We start from the raw sequence: 23,662 nt of genomic DNA on the forward strand, positions 1-23,662 counted from the left end.
TTTAAACGCATACCACGTACGATACAAAAATAGGTGCGTATTTAGTATTTACCATATATAATGATTGATATCAATACATTTTTTATGGTCTGTCGCCTGACGATAAAAAACCCACAGACCATAGGTATATATCAATATATATGTTTACTACACGTTCCTACATTGTACATATTACGATTTATTCACGAACTTCTATTAAAAATTTACAGTTGACCGTAGGTAGTAAAATTCTATAAATTAATTTAAACTTCCGTCTTTGCCACTGATTGATTCGACGGTAGAAAAATAAGTCCATGACCTCAAAACTACGGCACATCCCAAAAGTCTTCCATCCATTGTTTATTTATTCCCAAACGGCTAATGTCGAAAAAAAGATAAAAATTAAATTAAAGCTCGAAGTCATATCGATACACCTAAATCTTAAAAAAAAAAAACAGTAGCTCATTAAAAACTTCATTGACAAATTTTCATCGAGTGAAATAATACATAATATGATAAGTGTATTTATAAAAAAATATTGGCTTGAAAATTTATTCAGTGTATAATTTTTTTTTATATATTCTTATATATAAATTAATTTTTTTTTAATTTAATATTATTTTAATAAAATTTAATTCACAATAATATATAATTTTTGTAATTTACTATTTACTTAGTATACATCATCACGTTTTTAACCACACCTATTTTGAGACAGTTTTAAGTGTGTATGAAATGAGAAAAAATTTGTAAAAACCGGAGCCGTTTGGGAATTTTTCTGTTCGTAAAACCTTTTTTAACAGGAGCCATTTGGAAATCGAACTTTTTATAAAACGGAAGGCGAACGGGTTACTTTCCAAAATTATACTTGTTTTGAATCTATAAACCTGAATTTAATAATTGTTAAAATGTTAAACATAGAAGAAAACATTATTGTAGGATGTTAAATTTAAATGGTAACTGAAATTAATTGCAAATATATAACAATAAAATAATAAATATAATAAAATATTATGTATCTAAAATAAACATTTTTGTAAAAAGTTTAATTTATTCATAATTTATATTACATGTGTACAGTTATAACTAAAGAGACAAGGTAGGTACAGAAACTTTTTCAAATATTACTTATAATATTATATGTATATATAATATATACAATATACATATATTATACATGAAATAAACGATGAAGTACCTACCAACTACCAATTTGTATTTTTAAGGAGCTTTAAATAGGCAACATTAAGGTTTTATTGAATATTGTTAGTGTTAAATGTGTGTAATGAGTGAATGAGAACTTTTAATATATCATTTTTATTTTTTGTATAATTTACAACTTATGAACATTACTATATATACTTACACTATTATTGAACAAAAACCTTAAAAACTAACAATTGTTTACAGATTAATTGTTTAAAGTTTAATCACTATCTCCCTAAATAAAAAAAATTAAAATACATTATACATTTTCTTGTTTGTAATTAAAAATGGTAAAAATATAATCATTTTATTATGATTATTTTTTTTAATAGTATTGGTTTGCCGTATTACTATTATATGAATAGAAGTTTTATTAGTGGAGTCATGGCCCATGGTGCCGATAGAGATTATACCTCCTAATTTTTACAAAATCAAAAAAAGAGTTTTAAGTTTCAAAAAAATTTAAAATCAACAAACTTATACTTTATTATCACGTATATATATTTTTAAACAAATACTATTTTAATGTTTCTAGTAATACATCTATACAATTCTACATTTTTAATGTTTAACACCTAATACACGATAAACATATTATTATATATTTATAATAATAACAAAAAAAAAAAAAAATTATAATAATAATAAGGTCAAAATTAAATTAATTTTCTTAAATCTATATTGTTCAACCAAACCAATATAAACAGTTCATTTATTTTAATACCTCGCGGTGAAATATTATAAAACATAACTAATGTATAACTATTTATAAGCATGTATGTATATATTTATATATTTATATATTTATATATTTATGTATATTTACATGCATGTACAAAGATAGGTAACTTAAAGTTCAGATGTTTAAGTCTGTCATGATAAATAAATTAGGAAAATTGTATTTCATGTCTATAAGACAATATTATTAGTATTATACGAGTATTAAATTAATCGCTTGACCACTAATTATTAACAGTTTATGTATATATAATATACAATATTTTTATTTGGAATCCGGTCAGTGAAATTGTCATTAAATCATCTATAGATGTTTCTATTTATGACTACAAGCATAAATATTACCTCCAGACCTATAGGAAGTAAATGGAAATGTTTTCAAAGCAAATTGGTCCAAAAACTAATATTCTCCATACACAGGAAAACGATAATTATAAATGATGATGTTTGTTTTCAACTATGGCGATAGAAATTCATAAAAAAAAAAAATTGAAAATCAAATTAAAGACATTAAGTTACTAACTTTGAATAATTCTCACGGACGTCTTAACTTATGTACACATTATACACGATACGAATGAACGAAGTAGTGTCCTAATGACATTAGGAATAAAAAACACTCAATCATATTGTTAGTCATCAGGATTATTAGCCTTTAGTAGTTCCTTCTTCCATTTGGAATGCTATGTTGTCCAATCCTAGACTTGAAAATTGCCCTGAACCTCTATGAGTCTGTGTTCGTCTATCTAATATGGTTTTCAAGTCGAAGTCATGAGAGGATATCCTGAAGTCTAAACTATTTTTTTTCTTCAGCGTAGCAGATTTCTTTTCTTCATCTTTGATCTCTGCTTCTTTTTCTCTCTGTTCCTTTTTATGTTCATTGTACATCCATCTATTATAGATATATAAATATATATTAAAATATTTATGGTAAATAAATTTAAAAGTTAGGTTAAGACATTTTCAAATGAAATAATATTGATATAAGTATATCTAAAATAATTTAATTTTCAACAATTTAAATTTAAAAAAAATATTAATAAAATATTAATTTTTAAAATATATTTTTATTGATAAAAACAATTAAAGACAAAAATATTATACTTACAAAAATATGAGAGCTGCAGGAGCAGTTAATGCACCACCGAGTAAGAAAAATGCTCCTGGAACTGTTTTCAGTGTAGCCTTGTAAACAGCGCTGTACATTGGTCCGTAAATTAAGGGTACTAGAGCTTCACATACGCCGAACAGCGAGTTAACTTTTCCTGAAAAAATTTGAGTGAGATTAGATACGGAAAAAACAATTTTAAACCGAATACATACCTAGTTCATCTGGTGGTACAAGTTTTGAAATGATTGATCTCATGGCAATAAACGACGTGCCGTTTACGATGTCAACTAGTGGTGCTGTAAATATAATATATTTGTTATCGTGGATTACGTGGATTTGTTTTATAAACTTTTATAAATAAAAAAGAAATTTTTTGTTTTAATTTAACAATTGTTCAAGTATAAAATTTTACAGACTATGGTAAATAACTGATAATACTTATTATTTCATTATTTTTATATGAGTACAATTTTTATTCTCCGAATAATATAATGTAATACTAATCGATTACAATACGCTTTATTCTTAAGATAATAAATTGTTTCTGTCTTACAAGTTTTTATCATAAAAAAATCATGGTCAATAATTCGAGTAACTCAACCAATACATAATGGTAATAAAAGTTATTGTGCTAACGTACAGTTTTTATACGATATTTATATTTTCAAGAGAATTATGAGTGTGTAAGTATTACAATCTAAAAATTAAAACATTATCGAATATTGAAATAAAAACAGAAATATTTATACTTTAAAGTTTGATAAGAAATCAATTCACCCTTATTTTAGCACTGATGAAGCTAAAAATATTCAGAATGAAAATTTAATATTATTTTAAGCGTTTGAAAGACAGACAACGAAATATTGGTGTGAGTGTATTCCAATTATTTTAAGCGTGTTTTAACAATTGATTTTTTAAAAACCAAAAAAAAAAAAGAAATAGTATACCTAATATATTTATACTCTTTATGTTGATAATAATTTTTTTACACGTATTTGAAATTATAATTTTGACGAAAATTTAAAAATGTGTAAATTATTTTGTAGTTACAAATTCATGGAAAAATTCTTATAAATTCTAAGTTTTGAAAATGTTATATAAATTTCCTCATAAGTAGAGCTCGGGTTTTAAAGCATAATAAGCAACTAAAAAAGTACACGATTGTTTTAAAAAATCAAAAAAGAAACATATTTATTTTTGAAAGAAACAAAAAAAAGAGACCAAAAATTAATATGAACTAGTTATAAAAATGAATAAAAATTTTTTTAAAATTAATTTAAATTAAAAAAATAATTAATTATCGTATACCATATATTTCCCGAGATTTTTAGTAGTGAAACTGACTCCATCCTTCGACAAAATATTTAACATTTAACATAAAAAACGAATTCTTTATATTCACTGAAGTGATCGGTGAATACTTCATATAAAAGGTTTCAAATTACAACATTAAATCTAAAATTTTGGAATGGTCAATATCGATGTTATAGGCATACTGACCGTACAGGTACTGCATCGATAATCTAAACTTTTAATACATTTAATAAACAAACCGATAACGAAAACAATAATAATCCAATACAACTATTTAGTTCACATTCTGGGTTTTTACATTTCTTATTAATTCATCTTTTTTTATTACAATAGCATAATAAACATATAAAAAATTCACAGCAGGAATAATTGAAAAAAATAAAAAATAAATTGGTTTATTTAAAATCAGAATAAACGAATTTATGTATAAAAATTAGATTTTTTTTTCATATATATAAATTTGCATATATATATGAAATGATTATTATGCATATATAATTAAAGCATATGCTTTAATATCCAAGCCCTACTCAAGTTTTCCAAACTTAAACCTTAAAATATAAAAATATAAAAAATAATTTTTTTTTTTTTGAATGTCAAGTTCAAATTTCGACGACATTACTTATTTAAACGATAAATAACGATGGTAATTATTTTGAAATAATATCAAAACATTATTAGTGGGGACTTCAATCTTTTACGTATACTATATTATTATGAATTTCCCTACATGAAATTTATTCTAAGATATTATCTATTTAAACTATGGATTTATTTTAACTGTTTTTAGGTGTTTATAAAAATATGTAATTCAATTTTGAGTTTTATAATTTGATATAATATAGTATAAATATTTATTATTATAATAAAATTATATCAACCTATTGTAATGCTAAAAATAAAATAAATGATTTTAATAGCTACCTAACCTAACCTAACCTATATTGAAAAAATGTATTAGGTATGAAATATACTTAGTGGTATAGGATGACGAACCGTCTTCACTGAGAATCGTTTTTCGTATACAATAATATGTCATCAAATTCAAAATTAATACTCCCATAATAGTGACCCACTCGACACCTATAGTACAGCAAAGCGTACTCACTCGCTTACTTTTTTTATTTTTTATTATTATTTATTTTTATGTACGGGCTGTAAATTATAATACATAAATATGTATTAATTTGTTTTTTATTTTAAGAATCTTATTTAGTTTTGTTATGTTTAAGGTGCTTTTTCTTTAGCGAGTGATATATTAATAGATAATTCCATTTATTTATTTTGTTATTGAACTATTACTAACCTAAATAAAATACGAAATCTGTAGTAGCAAACGCGTAAACAAATCCGGCCAATATTTTACTCATACACGATATTACTCCGATTAAAGCATCGTCAATTTGCAGCATGTGACTGAACACTCCGACCGAAAACATTGTACCTATTTAGATTAAAAATAATATAAGTTTTTTTTCTTTCTAATATAACAATTAAAATCTCGAAACTATTTAGAGTATACATTTTTACGAACCTACTAGGTTAGTAATCATAGAATACGTGGAAAACATACTGTAGTTCACTTCGTCCCAATTGAAACGTACACGTGTAAACAAATACATCACAGACATTTCACCTGAAAATGTTAAATTGTATACGTTAAATTACTGAATCACAAACCAAGAATTATTAACTAAAAACGATATAAATTAAAATTATCAAATCACAATTAATACTTAACATTCATAACATTTCATAATGTTTTATAGCTATAAACGGTTCGTTAAAGTATTATTATTATTAGTAGTAGAAGGTAGTAGTATTAGAAGTAGTAGTAGTAATACTACTGTATTAATATTTAAATATACTATGACACATTTTGTTGTTTATACGAATACGTCTTAAAAAAAAAAAATGATATTTTTTGATATAGTATTATGTTAGAAATAGTACACGGTCAACATCTTCCGTATTATTCAAGATAAAATTTAAAGGTAGCCTATTTGAATAATGGAATAATTAATAGCAACTGACAAACGATAATAACTTACAGTAATAACCAAGAATATAAATCATTTGTATGTATAATGTAATTCAAATAAAATTGAGTTTACCTACTTTAATAAAGAAAACAATTTTTAAATATGATTGGTATTGTAAAATAAAATTCAGTAATAATTATTCAAAACCACTTATAAATTAACAAATACAATAATGTGTACTTTAATAATTGTAAGTTATCATTTTTCAAAAAAATTAAAAAGCTTTGTACTTATATACAAGTATACACATAGTTTAAGGTCATCATGATTAAAACAATTAAATTATTAATATTTAATATTTAATCATTTCTCCTATCTTGTATTTTTTTTTATTTGGAAATCAACTATAATGATACGGTAGTACCTATATAATAACTATAATACCATTATTGTGTAACTTCAAGTTATAAATAGCTTCAAGATAATAAATTGCATTCATTTCTATTAGATTAATATTTATAACTGTTAAGTAGATATGATGAAAAATTTAAATAAGGTTTAATGAAAAAAGCGAAAATACTTATAACATTATTTATACCCACCATAATAATATAGTGTTACTCGTGTATATAAAAAAAAAATAGAAGGTTCAAATAGTTTTTTAATGTGAATAAAATGCAAGAGAAAAAATTATCATCTTAAAGTATCTAATAAAATAATAGATATTTAGTTAGGGTTATTCAAGAAAGAAGTATACAATTATTATTATATTACGACGGTAGTATTGATTAGATATGCACTTTATTTACACGTATTTCATAGAGGAACGGTTGATATTTCTTTTAAGTTATGTTTTACATAATTTATATTCGACATAGTATTGTACAATGTCATTTTAATGCCATTCAAACCAACCATAATATTAATCCGTCAGATTTACAAATTTCAAGGTCGACTTATAAACAAGTATGTAAAAACAAATTGTGTGCTCAATATCAAAAAAAAAATAATACGTTCAAGCATATCAATTTTTTATATAAATTTACAAACCATGCAAAGGGCCCATTACAACGATGACAACAACCATTAAAGCAATGATTCTTAGTCTTCGGTTGTACTGTCCTTCTTTAAACGTCACTCGAACGGCCTCTTTGATATGGCTCAGGCTGAAAAAGTCCTTGAGGAAATCCAAACAGGAGGTGTCCCTCGGTGGCTCTTTGCTTTCGATACTAATCACTGGTTTCGTTTCTTTGATAAAAACCATGCCATACACAAATGCAAATATGTATAATACTGTAGCTATGATGTATACACCGTAAAATCCAAGTTCTCGGAACAGTACTCCAGATAATGCGGTGCCGATGGGCACGCCCACAGAACAGAAAACGTTCACTATACCAATTCTTAACGTGCGCATTTTCACCTGAAAAAATAAAAACGAACAAATTAAAAAATATATTGCTGCCATTTTAAATTGCTTTCAGTGTAGGAATCGTTAATATTGTCCGCGTTCTTTTAGAAACGCGAATAACGGATTATATAAACAACTATACACGGGAATCGCAATTCTGTACGATTTGCACATGCCGTATGGACAGCGATTTAATCACAAATATGACTTGGTAAAATAATTACATTATTGACTAGACTGCCGTGGTCTTAGGCGCAATATTGGATTTTTTACTAACCGTAGTCACGTCTCCTACATAGCTGAACACCGCCATGAACATGGTCATCCATCCACCGGTCATGGCCGGCGGTACGGACTCCACGAGCCCGGCCACCTCCATCGGGAGATCGTAAAAGTAGTAAGTACAGACCAACAGGCCGATGCTGGTGAGAAATTCACCGATGATTGGTATCAACATGCACGGTTTGCGTTTGTGATTCCGATCGCTCCACGATCCGATGAATATTATCAGCACTGACGGTATACTACTCTGCACGATCGTTTTCCATATTATCATATCGGCCACTAACTCTTGAACGATCACCTCGTCTTCTTTCGTGTAGTTGTCCATCGAACGGCTCTCCAGTGCCGAGCACGTGGCGTTGTCCAGGTGGAGGTTCACCCGGCACGCCTTCTGCAAGTTCAGATTTTGCGTGGCGAGCGATGCCAGCACGCTGGACACTATATAGCACCCCAGCATCGGCTCCACCGTACAGTGTTTCAACATGAATTTGGCTTTTGACATGATGCTCATTGCCTGCCATGATTCGTGATTGTCTTCCGGCGGCGACTGCTTCTCGCGTTTCACCCCACTGGTGTCGTAAGTCATTGTTTTAGGATTATTTTTGGAATGACGGTGCTCAAACACAGCTATGTGTTAAATCGAATGTGTTCGACAGCAAGCGCGCATGGACTCAAACATGTCCAAACATCTAAAACCAAACATAATTTAAGTTGAAATAGTTGCTGAATACTTGTTAAAAATAATTTTTGTGATTCACACGGTACATTTATTTAAAAAATAAAATAACAGCGTGAAAACATAGGTCAGCTAGGTAGATGGAAAAATTGTATGAATATTTGAAAGAGATAATTCAACAATTAAGGTATATTTAAATAATATAAAATAATTTATATAGAACGTTGAACTTTTTGTTTATGAAAACAATACGGAATTACATGCGTTTACAAAGACTAATTTCGGATCATTCGACCTTTTTTCTATGTAGTTGATTTTTAATCGTTTTTGTGTCAAGATCGTGGAGCCTGAGAGACAATTATTTGTCGAGTAATTAAAATGCTATAAGGAAGAGCCATTGTGACGGCATTGAAGTTAAAAAACCACAAAATATTTTAGTTAACATAATTATTTCAATTTAAAAACAATAATAGGGAAAATACAACAACAAATTATGAAAACCGACGTGATAGATTTGTAGTGATACTTAATTATAATCGAACGGGTCAATGGTCCACAGGAGTAACTTATAAGTTATAAGCAATGACCTTATGACACACTTATTATAACACCATTAAGGTGACAAATCATCTTGTATATAATGATTATTCTTCCTTCTCTCTTCAACTCTTTCACTCTTAATTACGCTCTCTCTATCTTTTTACGAGTATGTATCTTGTTTGATCACGTAAGTGATCTAAGTATTGATTTTTTTATTTTTCATTATTATTATCAAATAACGTATTCTCAAAAGCACTTCAAGAAATAACAGGTTAAATTATGGTGACCATTAATGATCGTAATATCATAAACGTTTGTTGTCTATTGTACAAAATAATATCGTTATAAAATAAAAGAATTTGTCTTATAAATATGAAAAAATAATCCTACATTTTGTGAATGCAGAGGTTCAATTCGAATTTATTTACTGAGAAAATCCTATAGAACAATCTATATGTACTGGAAAAAAACTATACCGTTTTTTAGTTATACCATTTTGAAATAATCAAGAATGTAAGCGCCATATAAGAATGTGGTTGATATACAATTAATGTATTATAATATGATAACGTTAATCTTTTAGTTTACAACCTTTTTAAAATTGTCTGACAAACGGAATATTCTATGTAGGTAATTTTTGTAATCTTTAGTGGTTTTCTGTTGATTTTTTTTTACTGTAAAAAAATTACAGGTAGGTACATTATTAAGAAATTAATTTTTTTTAAAATAAAAAGTATGAATTTATTTAAAAAAATGTTTAACACAAGTTAAAGAAAATAATAAATAATATGACAGTGTATTTAGTTTTATAGTTTAATATTAAGTATAATAAAAAATCAATTGCCAGTATTCAGTCTCTTGATTTTATTCTTCTATTCTACAATTATAAATTAGATAAATTAAAACATTTAATAAATAAAATCTAAAAACGGTTAAAAATAATCTATCGTTGTAGACGCCTTTATCAGATTATTACATCGTTCGATTAATATTAGATTCCTATTTAGGTCTATTAAATATATAGCATTGCAGTAGTAACTAATTTAAAAACCAAAGTTTATACAGATATAATGTCCTCAAAGAAAATAAATAGAATTTTTCTAGAACCTTGCATTCATACATAATGTAATTTAGCAGATTTTTATAAATCTTAAGTACTTTCAAAATGCATTGGTAAAATGCACGTACTGTTAGTATTGTTAACTACCTACCATAGACAAATACTATTAGGCGCAAGCTCAATACGATCGGTCTAAAAATACCCATTGTGCATATTTATACGTAATGCGAATATTGTATTTGTTCATTGTTACCGTAACAAATTATAATTAGTATACGAGCAATTAATAAATATCGAGTCGTATTATCGTCTTCGATAAGTAAAAGTAATTAGACGCACACGGTGCTTGTAGTTGTGAAGAGTTTGCAACCACTGCATTGACCTACAATTAATATTAGTAACAGTGTATGTGCTATAAATGTATATAAACTTATAATACGCCGCTTGCAGTATCGATGTACCTTCGTCGGGAATTCGCAATACTGTTGTTTTAATAGAAACCGCTTTATTATACAACAGGTACTTAGAGGTCTGCACATTAAGTTTGACATGATATCTCTCCGCAGAATTAATCATGATTTTATAGTAAATATATTATTATGTCGATGTCCCAGACGTTCTTCTAATTGTTTATCTACTAATATTTTCACACGTTTTTGCAAAATACATAAGTACGATCTATCTATACGAATATACAATACATTTCTAATCTACGTTTGCGATACAACGAGTAAACATGTTATTTTTACTAATTTATTCTGAAATAGAATAAATCATAAACCTTGTAAATGACCTTAAATTGTTGTAAACAAAAAAAAAAAAATACCTTTTTAAAGAATATATCATTATCCGAAGAACTTATTACTCGTTTATTAATATAAACCAACTTTTTACTAAGTATGATTTTAAGTAAATGTTAACCATCTACAAACTGGTACCTCACAACGTAAATAATTTTATTTTTATTACAACTGTGTAAATAATAACATACACCATAGTTCAACTAGTAGTTCAAGGCTTGATGATCCGGCAATTAATGTACTTTGTTGTATGTTGTATGTGAAATGCAAATCATATTATTTAAAATTGAATAATTAAATGCATATGTTAAAATAAGATCACATCTCATTAATTTAAAAATATCATATGTTAACACGAATAAAAATCGAATTGCACTATCGGAAGAGTACTTACTACAGTATAAAATGTTTAAATACGTTTGCCAATACCGATGTAAAATAAAATTAATAGCTCAACAATAATGTAATTTTTCTCAATTCATTAACTGTGACCACCATGATTAAGATCCGATTTTTCAGCATCTTGGATTGTCTTCTCTCACTATTCGCAGACAAATATTAATGCTAATATCTTTTTTGTGTAAATTTTTATCCAATGTAGTTGATTCATCGACACCTAAAACGCCCTGCTAAGTTTTCTTGTCGTCGACTAATACCTACTACTAGAACGAATTTAAATTTTTGCATTTCCTTCTTTCACCGACAATATTATGGATTAAATGAGTTAAACTCTCTACTCAATAACTATACGATACTTACCAATGAAGACAGATCTTTCTCTTCTTTAAGTGATAAATGAAATAACGGCTATTTTATATTTTATTTTTATTATTTTCATTATTTTTCCTATTATGTTTAATTGTATAAATGTGTATTTAATTTGGAAAATGTAGCTACCGACGTCCATATTGTGCTTACATAAATAAATCAAATACCGTTGTTGGTAGGTATACAATATTAACTATTGCGTAATAGTACTACGACAATTTTGTGTTTTCTGATCGATTGTGTGTTTATTTAATATTTAAAAAAAATTATCAATGTCTATATCACAAAACAGGAATTTAAGTATATTTGCGGTGTGATTGTGATCATAATAAATACATGAAAATATTCAAAATTTCAAACTGTGCTAATATCAACATGAATTTTTTGAAAATATAGATTTGGTTAAAATGAGTGATGATGTGTAATACATATTTTATAACTCAATATCGTTCTATTTAAAAAAACTACACGTAATATAAATATTAAACAATATTAATAATATAAGTGAATAAAATACGATAGCTTAAATCTATATTCTATTGACAGTCAACACCAGTTATTTTCATTTTTCTATTGTACCATTGTCTTCGAACCGTAACTCTATTTGTTTTTGCACACATTATTTTATAATGCGCTCGTAAAATACCAATTAATCATACTGGTCATAATATTATTTAAATCTTGATATTGACCTTGTAAAAAACAAAATAATACAAACATTTTAAGTTCCTTCGTATTGTAATAGGTACTATTAGTAGTCGTTGGGCAATGTATATTTAGCATATTATATTGGTCTTCATTTTGCTTAAATCGGTAGTTCCCGTACCGTAACCTCGGTTCAGTATCTATAAATAGCTTCCGTTGACACAAATATAGAAAAAGGTGAGTGGAAGAAGGGAGGAGTAAGGAAACGGGTTAAACTCCCATTCCCACAAAAAAATTGTGTCCAAATTCGAACCAGAAAATATACAGTAGAGATTAATATGTTCCAGACCAAAGTGATTAATTGAAGATATAAACACATAAACATCTATCTACGAGTGAAAACATTAGTAAACACACTATGGCACTTTCTTATGTTTTAAGTCTAATAAAATAAATGGATTCGGCTTATATAGCTGTATATAATATTTTATATAATTGTATGAGTGTATATAACTTAGAAAAAGATTTGACGATGGGAAAATGAGAAGAAGATTCCTAAGAAAATCTGTATTCATAATATTCACACCTCTTATTTCTAAATATTTAAATAGGGATGTCAATAAAAAGTAATTGATCCAGAATAGGTACATATAGTAACACACAGTTTTGTTCCTTATTTCACTGTTTATAGTAGGTATATAAATTAATATATATATATATATATATATATATATATATATATAATAAATATGAACATATAAATATAAATATACATGTATGTAACTTTGATCAGACTCATCGATTAAAAACATTGAGTATTTTCATCATCAATGACAAAAATGTTCTGTCCTTGGCCCCAATCGAGTCGTACCTATTCACCAATTTTTTTTTTTTTGTGGTCACAAAACACAATATTATAATTTTATTTACAGATAATACTTATAATTAACTCTAGAGATTTTATTCACAATAACTGTAGATTAACACAATTCTTTTAACTCTAAGTTTTGTTACTTAATGCCTTATTTATATTAATCGCACATAATTATCTACAAAAATTATAAGAACACATTTTAATAGGTTAAATATACGGACAAATAAAGTGATACATTTAATATATGAAAATAAGTTTGTAAAAATGTATTTAATAAATACATTATAGAAAAATATAGTAATTTTGTATTGGTAATAAGTATATAGTATAATTATATGGTTGGTTGTATTAGAACATTTGAAATTTGTTGGCTATTCTTATAATTAAAATCATTTTGAACCATTTTTTTTTTTTAAATATTTTGGAAATTTTTACCATTATAGATAAAGTGATAATCAACGTGATAAGTAGACACAGTAAAATATCCTTACTAATCGTTTTAATAACTTGTTTTATGATCAATGATTTAGGTTGTAAGTTATTATTGCCTAGGTACAATGATTATTTTCTACATCTTACGATATAATTCTTCAAATAAAAATCATTTAAAATTCAAAAACACTACCTACTTTTGACAGATGAACTAAAGACGTTGGCGTGTGTATTAAATTTCAAGAAGACAATACCGTTCTTCAATAAGAACAATCACAATATATTATGTAATATGAAACAATTCCAAGTCAATTTGGGGAGATTTTGTCGTGTAAAGGATGTCATTACAGACGAGTCCTAATTTTTAATTTTTTTTTTTTTTTTTTTTATATACGCGATAAACAACCTTGATAAATAACCACACTCAGTCCCTTTATTAAATTAACTTTGACAACAACCGCTCAACGTCGGTAACTAGTTACGTGTCCATAACCGCGAAGTTTCGGTCATTAAAATTGATTTTTGAATTTTTGTTATAAATACTTGGTGATATTTTCTGTATGTAATATCTGATTAACTGTTTGTTGAAATTAAAAAATAAGATAATAATTCTAAAATAGTGTAATATTCATATAATTATAGGTACACTATTTTTACAACCAATTTTCCTTGTTAAAAATTCATTTATAACAAAACGGTATCATTCTAAAAGTAGCAAATACGAATATATAAATAATGCATATAAATTATATTGATAAAAAATCAAATTTTTTTTTTCGTTACATAGGATGACAAGATGTTTTTATAATAGGTAATAATGAATTAAAATAAATATTTTTACATAAAGGTAACCTGCCTTTAATGACTACATATTCAATGAAAACAAAATACCGCAAAAAATGTAAACAAAATGTCTTAGTAGTATAAATAATGCGCACAAAGTATCTTTTTTATATAGCTGTTAACTCTTCCTACACATAAAAAATATGTATCAATACAAATATTGGTCATGCTGAATGGAATTTATTTTTTAAAAAAGACTCACAAGGATTAAAGATTTGAAAATTTTTAGCTAATTAATAACTTCATAGTTGTTTTAGTTGTTTAATGTTTTGTCGTTGTAAACCTGTGTATTTATAATAAATTATGCAATCAATATGTGTCACGTGTCTATTATTGGCAAAAACTGATTTACCGATTACTACAGTCTACAGTCCATAGAAATCGGACGCGATAAATGCAGTAGGTAAAACGTTTGTTTTTGAGCGTTAGGTAAAATAAGGTAAAATGTAACATGATTTAAACAATTCCTAACTAACATTATCTCGAAAACTAAAATTTTAAGATTTACATAACATGAAATTATATTGAATAGACAATAGGTAATAAAATATAAATCCCAATCTACGAAGTAAAAGTACATAATTATCCTATTATTTACTTAGGTAATGAATACTATTGGCATCAAACATTGTACATTTATCAAGCATATACTTCAATATTATTATAAATTGTTTATTAAAAAACCCAAAGAAATATCTTTGTTAAACATGATGTCTTAAATATCACTATATAGAGTAAGTTCCTTTAATGTGTTAAATTTGCAATTTTATAAGTATTTTTTTCCAATATCAAATCGCATACAATAGTTATTATGGTATTATTCAAAATAATATAACTAGCTTTTAATAACGACGTATAATAATTCAACACAGACGCTAATGGTATACAAATGTTTGTTGTATAAAAATAACTTTAAATTAATCTGAAATTTTGAAAATACCGTTGTGAATAAAAAAATAATAATTTACGTAGTAGTTAAAGGTTTCTTAGTGTACGAAAATAATTAAATTTTAACTTAAACTTTTCAATTACTCATAAAAATGTATGTGGCTTTAAGCTAAAATTTTAGTTTATAAGAAACTTATGAGGAATCATGTATTACATTTTCAAGTTTTTTTACTTACCAATAAAACCTTTAAAAAAATATCAAATGTTTATAAATAGCACAAAAACAGCTGAGATATTTTAAAATGTATACAGTGTCTAGAAAATGAAAACATGCTTATAGTTAATAAGTATTTGTGGTGAATAATTTAAATCTCTACAGTAATTAACAGTAGAATTAATTTTGGAATAAATCGATTAATTTTTGCGTATAATATCATATTCTCATTTTTCTTCTTGTTGTTATTTTTGTTTTTTCCCCGAATATAAAACTGGGTATTTTTGACTTTTAATTACCTATAATAGGTATTAACTAGATATAATTTGAGATAATAAATCACTCTCAAAGTTTAAAAATGAAGCATTTTTTTTTTTTACCTCAACAAAAGTCTTCTAACATTTATAAAAAAAGCACATTTCATTTTAAAACCAATACATTCATCGCTCCTCTCAGAATCTAAAACTGTGTTAATTTATTACTGAAATGTCTGACCCACTTGCTTTTCTTCATCTTAATCATTATATCCGTTCATATTACACAACAGGATAACAAAAACCCTGTGGCGGGACTATTTTATATTAACTGCCCAAAACGAGTGTTTAATCACTAAAATAGATTCAAAATATTCTAATTTAAAACATTTTATTTTAATATCATTGTACTATACTACTGCACTTGTATATTATTAATCAACCAATACAACCATTATATCACAATATATCATTTAATATAAAATGTATAAGTTACTACGATTGTTAATGAATCAACTCAAAAAAAAATATATAATATATAATTTAAATTTAACTTTACATAAAACAAGAAGCTATAGGTACTGGATAAATAAATGTCAATAACAATGTCACACTGTTCAATTTGAGGTATAAAATATTTTCAATTTAAAGTTAAAGCTGGATAACAAAATTAATTATAACTTAGAAATAAATAAATTTTTACGTGTTACACTTTTTGGAAAATAATGTGACTAATCAATTTTCGAAATTTATCAAATATCAATTTATACAATATAAATAAATATGTATAAAATGAATAATTCAATGTTTATGTACAGTTTTTTTTTTTTTTTTGAAGTTACATATAGCGTACATGGAGTCAGTGCAATACATTATATAAATACCTTTTTGCAGTGTTTATTTACTGAAAATGTTTAACAAGTCAACCACCGGATCTTATAAATGAAATTCTCGGACAATAAATAACAACATACATACTACTTACGTGTTAGGTTAGCTAGTTAGATCAACAATAATAGTAAACTGAAATGTCGATAATGTGGTCATTTTAAAATGGAGTTCGATGAAAACTCTAGGATCAATTTTCCCCTACTTGGTGAATAAAACAATATATAACTTAACCTAACCTGTACTGCATCCACGTTGAGATTGCTTATTCTACGACGTATTTAATTTTAAATTGTTTTATATTGACACTAAAGCACATTTAATTTGTAACTAACTATATAATATATACATATGCATGAGCTACTATAATACGATGTTTGCTATCACCACATTCTTGTTAAATTTTTTTCTTATACCCGAATTTAATGGATAATATTAATACATAATGCTTGGGATCATAAATTATAACAATAAAAATCATCACACTATCTTAATCGAGTGAATGATAGACAAACAAGACTAACGCAATAAAAACTTGATATAATTTTACATCGAATAAAAAAATATCTCAAAATAAATACAAAATTTAACATTTAAAAGGTATGATGATAATGATTACACACGAATATAAGTACTACGTAGGTACATTAGTTTCGAAGTATTTAAATTGCACGACATTGGGTAAAATTTTAATTAACTAGAATACAAATTGGGATTAATGCTTTGGGTATAATTTTATGTAAGTATTGATATCAACATAATATAAAATACCTAAGAAATTATTCAATGATAAAATATACACTAGAAGTATACTAACTTTAGACAAACCATTATTTGCACAATTTAAAACCATTAGGTAGTTTTATGGAATTTGTTTAACAGTGTATCGTCTTATTCAATATCAATGATGAGAATAATGTTTAAATATTATAACGAAAAAATAAAATATATATATAGCAAAACGTGAAATTTAAAATATTTGATTAGAAATTTAAAACAATTTACATTAGGTACTTAGTTAATATCGAGGTTTAAAATAGGTAGAAAAGTATCATTGTTTATAAAAAAATATCTATTGCTAATATATTACATTACTTAATTGATAGTATGAACACATTTTAATAGACATCATCTACAAATCCAAAAAAGATAACATTTATACCCTGTGGTGCATATAAACAATAGATGAGGAAATATTATTTTTCATTTTCATTAGAGGTCCACATTATTAACTTTTATTGTTCTATTTTACTCAATTTACGAATGTCCCAGAAACAATGACATATTATGATATTCAACTGAAATAATATATCGGTTAGAATAACAGTGATAAAAAATATTAAAAATAAAAAAAATTATGCAATAGTTCGTTCAGAAATGTTACATCGCTATAAAAAGGAATTTCTATTTTTGAAATGTAATTAAAATAAAAGTGTTTTAAAAGTAATCAAAAAAAATGTATTAGGTAAACTCGTGTATAATTTTGTAAAAAAAAAGACTAATTCAAATTTGTATAGATGCAAAAACACAATCATCTATATAAGTCGTGTATTATTGTATACACAGCTGTAATAAACACATTTTAACGGCAGTGTAATAAAATAATGATTAATAAAGTGTTTATACTTTAATAAATATGATACATATTGTAACACACACTAGTGAATTTATAAAAAGGCTTCGTATAGATCCTTGTACCTCAACAAACTCTAAATTGATTGAGGTCTTTATAATAAAAAGAAGTTTAGTTCCGATCTTTAAACTCTACTGAATATGTCTACCTAATACAAGGTTAAAATAATTTATTAGTTTTAATATAAAAATTATGTAAGCTTAACTAGATAACGGATTAAACGTTTACAAATTAACTGTTTTTACGAGGCATATTGTATTATAATCTACGTATTTAAATATTTTTCAGAAAAAATAAATAAACTCGCATCGATATGCACATAAAATACAATTTAAATTAGACGCTAATAACCGATTATCGTCATAACACGGACAACAACTTTTTTAGACATAATTTTCAGACTCGAATAACTTAAGGCCGGGTATAGGTATTGACATAAAAACTAAACCGTAGTGAGTAGGTACCTATACCAATTATTAGTAGATCGTAGATACTGCAACCAGTAAATGCATTAAAATTGCGTGAAACCCCCAACCGAATCATTGTTTCGTATTTAGGTATACCGTAATAATATATCGTATAATACTGACGTACCCTAATATTATATAATATTATAATATATTATCCATCACACGTGAGACTGGTCTATCCGTTTAATTATATCTAATTTATTTTAAATGTAAAATATAAATGTTATTGTAAATATATATATATATAAATGTTGAGATAAATTGTAAAACCACAAAGTTTCAATAAATAAAATAAAAAAGTAAACGATCATTTTCATGTCTCTAATTCGGATGAAGCGCCTTCGACATCCGAGCTTAACAGCAATTCAAAAAAAAAAAAAAAAAAACATTTAAAGACATAAAATATCAATATACACTATAATATCATGATTTCTGTTTGAAAAAAAAAACTTACCCGATACGTGTACAACATAAAATTCATATTATATAATTAGTTGGGTAGTCACATGGTGTTTTCTTACCTTTCTTCCGAAATCGCGACGTTTTGCCGGGTACATCATGATGCTGTTCGTATCGAATTCCAAAATCGTGAAAAGCGACTGCGGCTTATGACATCGTTTAAACGTCTTGCAGTCGACGGTATGTATTGTGTACGACAATGTCTTGAGTTACGGATTAAATCAGTCAAGTAGTCGTCATGCAAACCTCGCGCACACACAAACACACAAATATACAACTACTGTTTTTGGCCGGTGTGCACGCGGTACAACAGCTCCTCGTTAAATCGTATTCTTCGTCGTACGACCTCAAAATGTATGCTGTTCAGGTAGATCTGTGTATTGTGTTCTATATCCCTGAGCGCAGCGGTTACGCGGTCACGTCGCGTACGAAATACGAGATTTAAATATTATATCATAGATCATTGGTATTGTATGCACGCGTTATGTGCGTATGGTCGTCGATCGACGTTCGACTTGTGACTGTTACGCTATACGACTATGGAAACAATCGTGTATCCACGAGTTACGGAAGACTGCTAATTTGTCGTCACTATATAATACCTATTTGCTGCCCTCTGCTTCCTCCCCACTTCCGACGCGGCGGCGCTTTTCCATTTCGCTCGTACCCACGGTGCGTAGTATACAATTTATGATATTTCTCTCGCACACACGCTCACTCGTTAACATAGTACCTATTATTATTATTATTATTATTATTATTATTATGTATTTGTGATGTTATTATAATATGAATGCTTCCCGTGATCTGTTACCAAAATGACAAATTTATTACCACTCAACGGTCGCGTACGACACAATGATGTTGACTTGACAGATTCGTCGGCGCGGTCCGCTGAAATTTCTGCAGTCGAATTGCGCTCGTAAACGCCTATTGCACCACGATGCAATTAACTGTTGGTATAAAATGAAACTATATAGGTAGGTAACTATAATTAGTGTTCACGTACCTATACAGTTAAGTAATTCAATTGCATATGATGATATAGGTAAAATACGTAAAAATAATAATTATTATTTATGGATGAATCGTGTGCAAGACAAAAAACTGTAACAGCAATAATGACATTTTTCAAGAAATACTTATACATAACAGGTATATTATTATTAGAGTTAACCGTGTTTTTTTGTTTTTTTTTTTTAGGAAAAATGAAGATTTTATTTGGATAAGACTACCGGTGTGACACTTCACATTTTTGTTTTATTCAAATGAAAATATACATTATTTTTTCAAAGATTAATCCACAATTCAGTACAACAATCACGTATTGGTTAAGCTCTATGTAATGTAAATATATTTGCACATTTTTATTATAAATTATAAAAAAAAAGACATTGAAACCATTAAATAAAATAATTTGTTCTCGTCATATATCCACGTCTTTTAGTAGGTCATATTTTGTCAATTAAAAATATATATTTTGTTGTCAATATTTCCGTATTTAATCCAAAACATATTTCATATGTATCCTACCTATTATAATACCATACGATTATACGAACATTACGATCTAATGCTCATTTTCATGAATTTTACTCACATAAATAGAAGCTCCGTCATTTCAAATACTATTATATTACGTAAATTTTATAATTAATGACTGAATATCACTGCAATATTTTACTCATTCGTATTTTAATTATTTCTCTTTTTTTTGTTTATACAGAGTGTTACTATTTATAAATTATAAAATAAGTATAACATGCAAATATATATTTGTATATCAATAATAAAATAAATATTTTAGATTCAGTCAAATTATATAAAATGATTCTTTTAAGTATACACTAATTTTTTAAAAAGTTATCTTGTTTTTGAAAATAATTTTTTATATAGCTTGATTTTATTAAAAAACGACATTATCGAGAATAAAAATAAGTTTACTGTTTTTAACATTATAATTTTTTAAGTTTTTACTTTTTTGATTAATAACTTACACATTTTAATTGTACATTGTATATTAAAAATATTAAAAATTATAAAACAATTTATATCTATAAAATTCGTTACAAAAAAAAACCAAATATTTTTTAAAATAATAAGTAGTTGTTTAAAAAATCACTAAATATTATAGCATGGATAAAAATAAAGACAATGTTTTGATTGATTAATCAAAATAAATAAGTATTAAAAGGTGATAGGTATTAGATCAGAAAATAAAAAAGTTATCAAATTTAACATTTTAACAGTAAACAAATTATAATTTCATTTTTAACCATTATTTTTCCAAAAGGTATTGGACATATATTTTTATTATTTGTAATCGAAGACATTATAAATACTAACAGCAAATAAATAATAAAATATAAAATGATACCTTTTTATATAATATATATATTAAAATGTCAACCTTGATAATACTATCAAGTAGGTAGATAAGTACTTATATTAATATACTAATACATTAATTAAATATATATATATTTAAAATTTTAAAATATCGATTAAATTTTATCATATCTGCTTTTTAATCTGGTTGAAATAAATATTCAATATGTAGAAAATTCAATATTACATAGAATTAAATTGGACACCAAAAATATGTTGAAGTCACGTACCTAGCTATTACTATTATATCGGCGCACTAACAAATTATTTTGGGGTTAGGATTTTTTCTTCTTCAAGATTATTATAGTTTATAAATTGTTATATTACACTGCACGTGTTTTTTGTATAAATTTTAATTAATATCAACTTTGATAAATCTATGACTCAATAGAAATGTAACTTTTCCAATCAGTCAGCAATAATCAAAGTAATTTAAAGGTGAATTAAAAAAGCTCAAAACTTTTGATGATAAAATAATCGATGACTAAAGTTAAATATTAAATTATTTATTAATATATTATAACACAACAAAATATCGATAGTCAAAAAATATGCTGTAAGTTAAGTGCCGACTATCAAGTATATCTCGTCATTATGTATGTCAATGTTATGGATGTGTTAATTTTTAATTCAATTATCATTGAATATGATAAACCATTGCTATGGTAAAAAACTATTCTTAGTGTAGGCGGCCATTAGCCGAATCGTTTATAAAATAATTCACGATTTAGATGCTTATGACAAATTTGATCAACAATTAATTTCAAAAAAGTATATTTTTTTTAAAACAAAAAAGACACCTATTGCGTACATACTCAAATTGGATTTTTTTTTTTTTAATTTAAAACATTAAATCAATCTAATTAAATTCAAATTAGATTATATATCAGGTTTACAAGGTCTCTATCCAAATTATAATAAAATATGCAAGTAATTGCAATTAATCTTGATAAAGAGTCATCTATAATAATTAATACAGAATTAGTTTAACTGCATTTGCTTAAAATAATAATCAACTAGAAAAAAATAAACAGAATTATAAATGGAGTAAATTATTGTCTAAATAATTATTGTCATTATTATAATTATTATACATTTTAAGTTCACTAATTAAAAAATCGAATTTAAACATTTTATGTGTGTGTTGGATTATTTCTGTAACTTAATGCTTGTAAGCATTATATAATTTAATAGTTATTTTAATTTATTATTAGTTAATAATAGGAATATTTTAATGCAACATAAAAAACAATAATACCTACATTAACACGTGACTATTGATTAACCATAATAAAATTAAAAATTCAACATTAAAATCAAACGTAATTATTAATTTTAAATACAAAATTGCACTTAGATACTTGGCTCTGTTTGGCAAACATTTTGTGTAATATTATAATAATGAATTGTATTGCACCATAATTTCATCCTATAACATTCAAAATAAATTTGTTGAGAAATAAATCATTTTACAAAAATAGTATTTAATGTACATTGTACATACTCGTAATATAATTTATAAATTAAACATTAAAAAAGGTAGGCAAGTAGATATTGCTATGCTTTACTTTAATTTCAAGTGGTCACTATTATGGATGTGTTCAATTTGAATACATAATATTGTAAACGAAAAACAGTTCTGAGTGGAGACAATTTACGTATAAGCCTGTGTAGTGTGTATATTACTAAGTATAGGTATTTCATGAATTCATGATATATTTTTTCGATATACTTACTTAAATCTTTTACTTTTTTTTTTAGTATTACAGTGGGTTGATCTAATTGTTCCGTAAATATTACATTCTTT

General features: G+C 25.9%; 1 protein-coding gene and 1 long non-coding RNA gene across 2 annotated transcripts; one reads left to right on the forward strand and one right to left on the reverse strand.

The window, feature by feature from the left end:
- Nucleotides 1-1,258: 1,258 nt before the first annotated feature.
- On the reverse strand, nucleotides 1,259-20,004 carry LOC114121764 (solute carrier family 46 member 3-like). The gene is made up of 8 exons (XM_027984218.2): nucleotides 19,530-20,004; nucleotides 8,019-8,712; nucleotides 7,381-7,753; nucleotides 5,883-5,984; nucleotides 5,655-5,792; nucleotides 3,247-3,330; nucleotides 3,032-3,188; nucleotides 1,259-2,815 (listed from the first exon to the last, which is right to left on the reverse strand). The coding sequence occupies exons 2-8, from the start codon at nucleotides 8,607-8,609 to the stop codon at nucleotides 2,572-2,574; spliced, it is 1,689 nt and encodes a 562-aa protein (XP_027840019.2). The 5' UTR covers nucleotides 8,610-8,712; nucleotides 19,530-20,004; the 3' UTR covers nucleotides 1,259-2,571.
- A 198-nt stretch (nucleotides 20,005-20,202) lies between these two features.
- LOC126549719 (uncharacterized) lies at nucleotides 20,203-20,867 on the forward strand. The gene is made up of 2 exons (XR_007603832.1): nucleotides 20,203-20,447; nucleotides 20,671-20,867. It is a non-coding gene; the product is annotated as an uncharacterized LOC126549719 (long non-coding RNA).
- Nucleotides 20,868-23,662: the final 2,795 nt, after the last annotated feature.

Source organism: Aphis gossypii, chromosome 2 (assembly GCF_020184175.1).
Source record: "Aphis gossypii isolate Hap1 chromosome 2, ASM2018417v2, whole genome shotgun sequence".
Taxonomy (NCBI): Eukaryota; Metazoa; Arthropoda; class Insecta; order Hemiptera; family Aphididae; genus Aphis; species Aphis gossypii.

What these genes read in the sequence shown, in the direction of transcription:
- LOC114121764 (XM_027984218.2), bottom strand. Translation starts at nt 8,609, where the DNA reads ATGACTTACGACACCAGTGGGGTGAAACGCGAGAAGCAGTCGCCGCCG. An exon ending in TATGATTACTAACCTAGTAG is followed by an intron (nt 5,793 to 5,882) that starts GTTCGTAAAAAT and finishes TAATCTAAATAG; the next exon opens with GTACAATGTTTTCGGTCGGA. An exon ending in CCTGCAGCTCTCATATTTTT is followed by an intron (nt 2,816 to 3,031) that starts GTAAGTATAATA and finishes TATCTATAATAG; the next exon opens with ATGGATGTACAATGAACATA.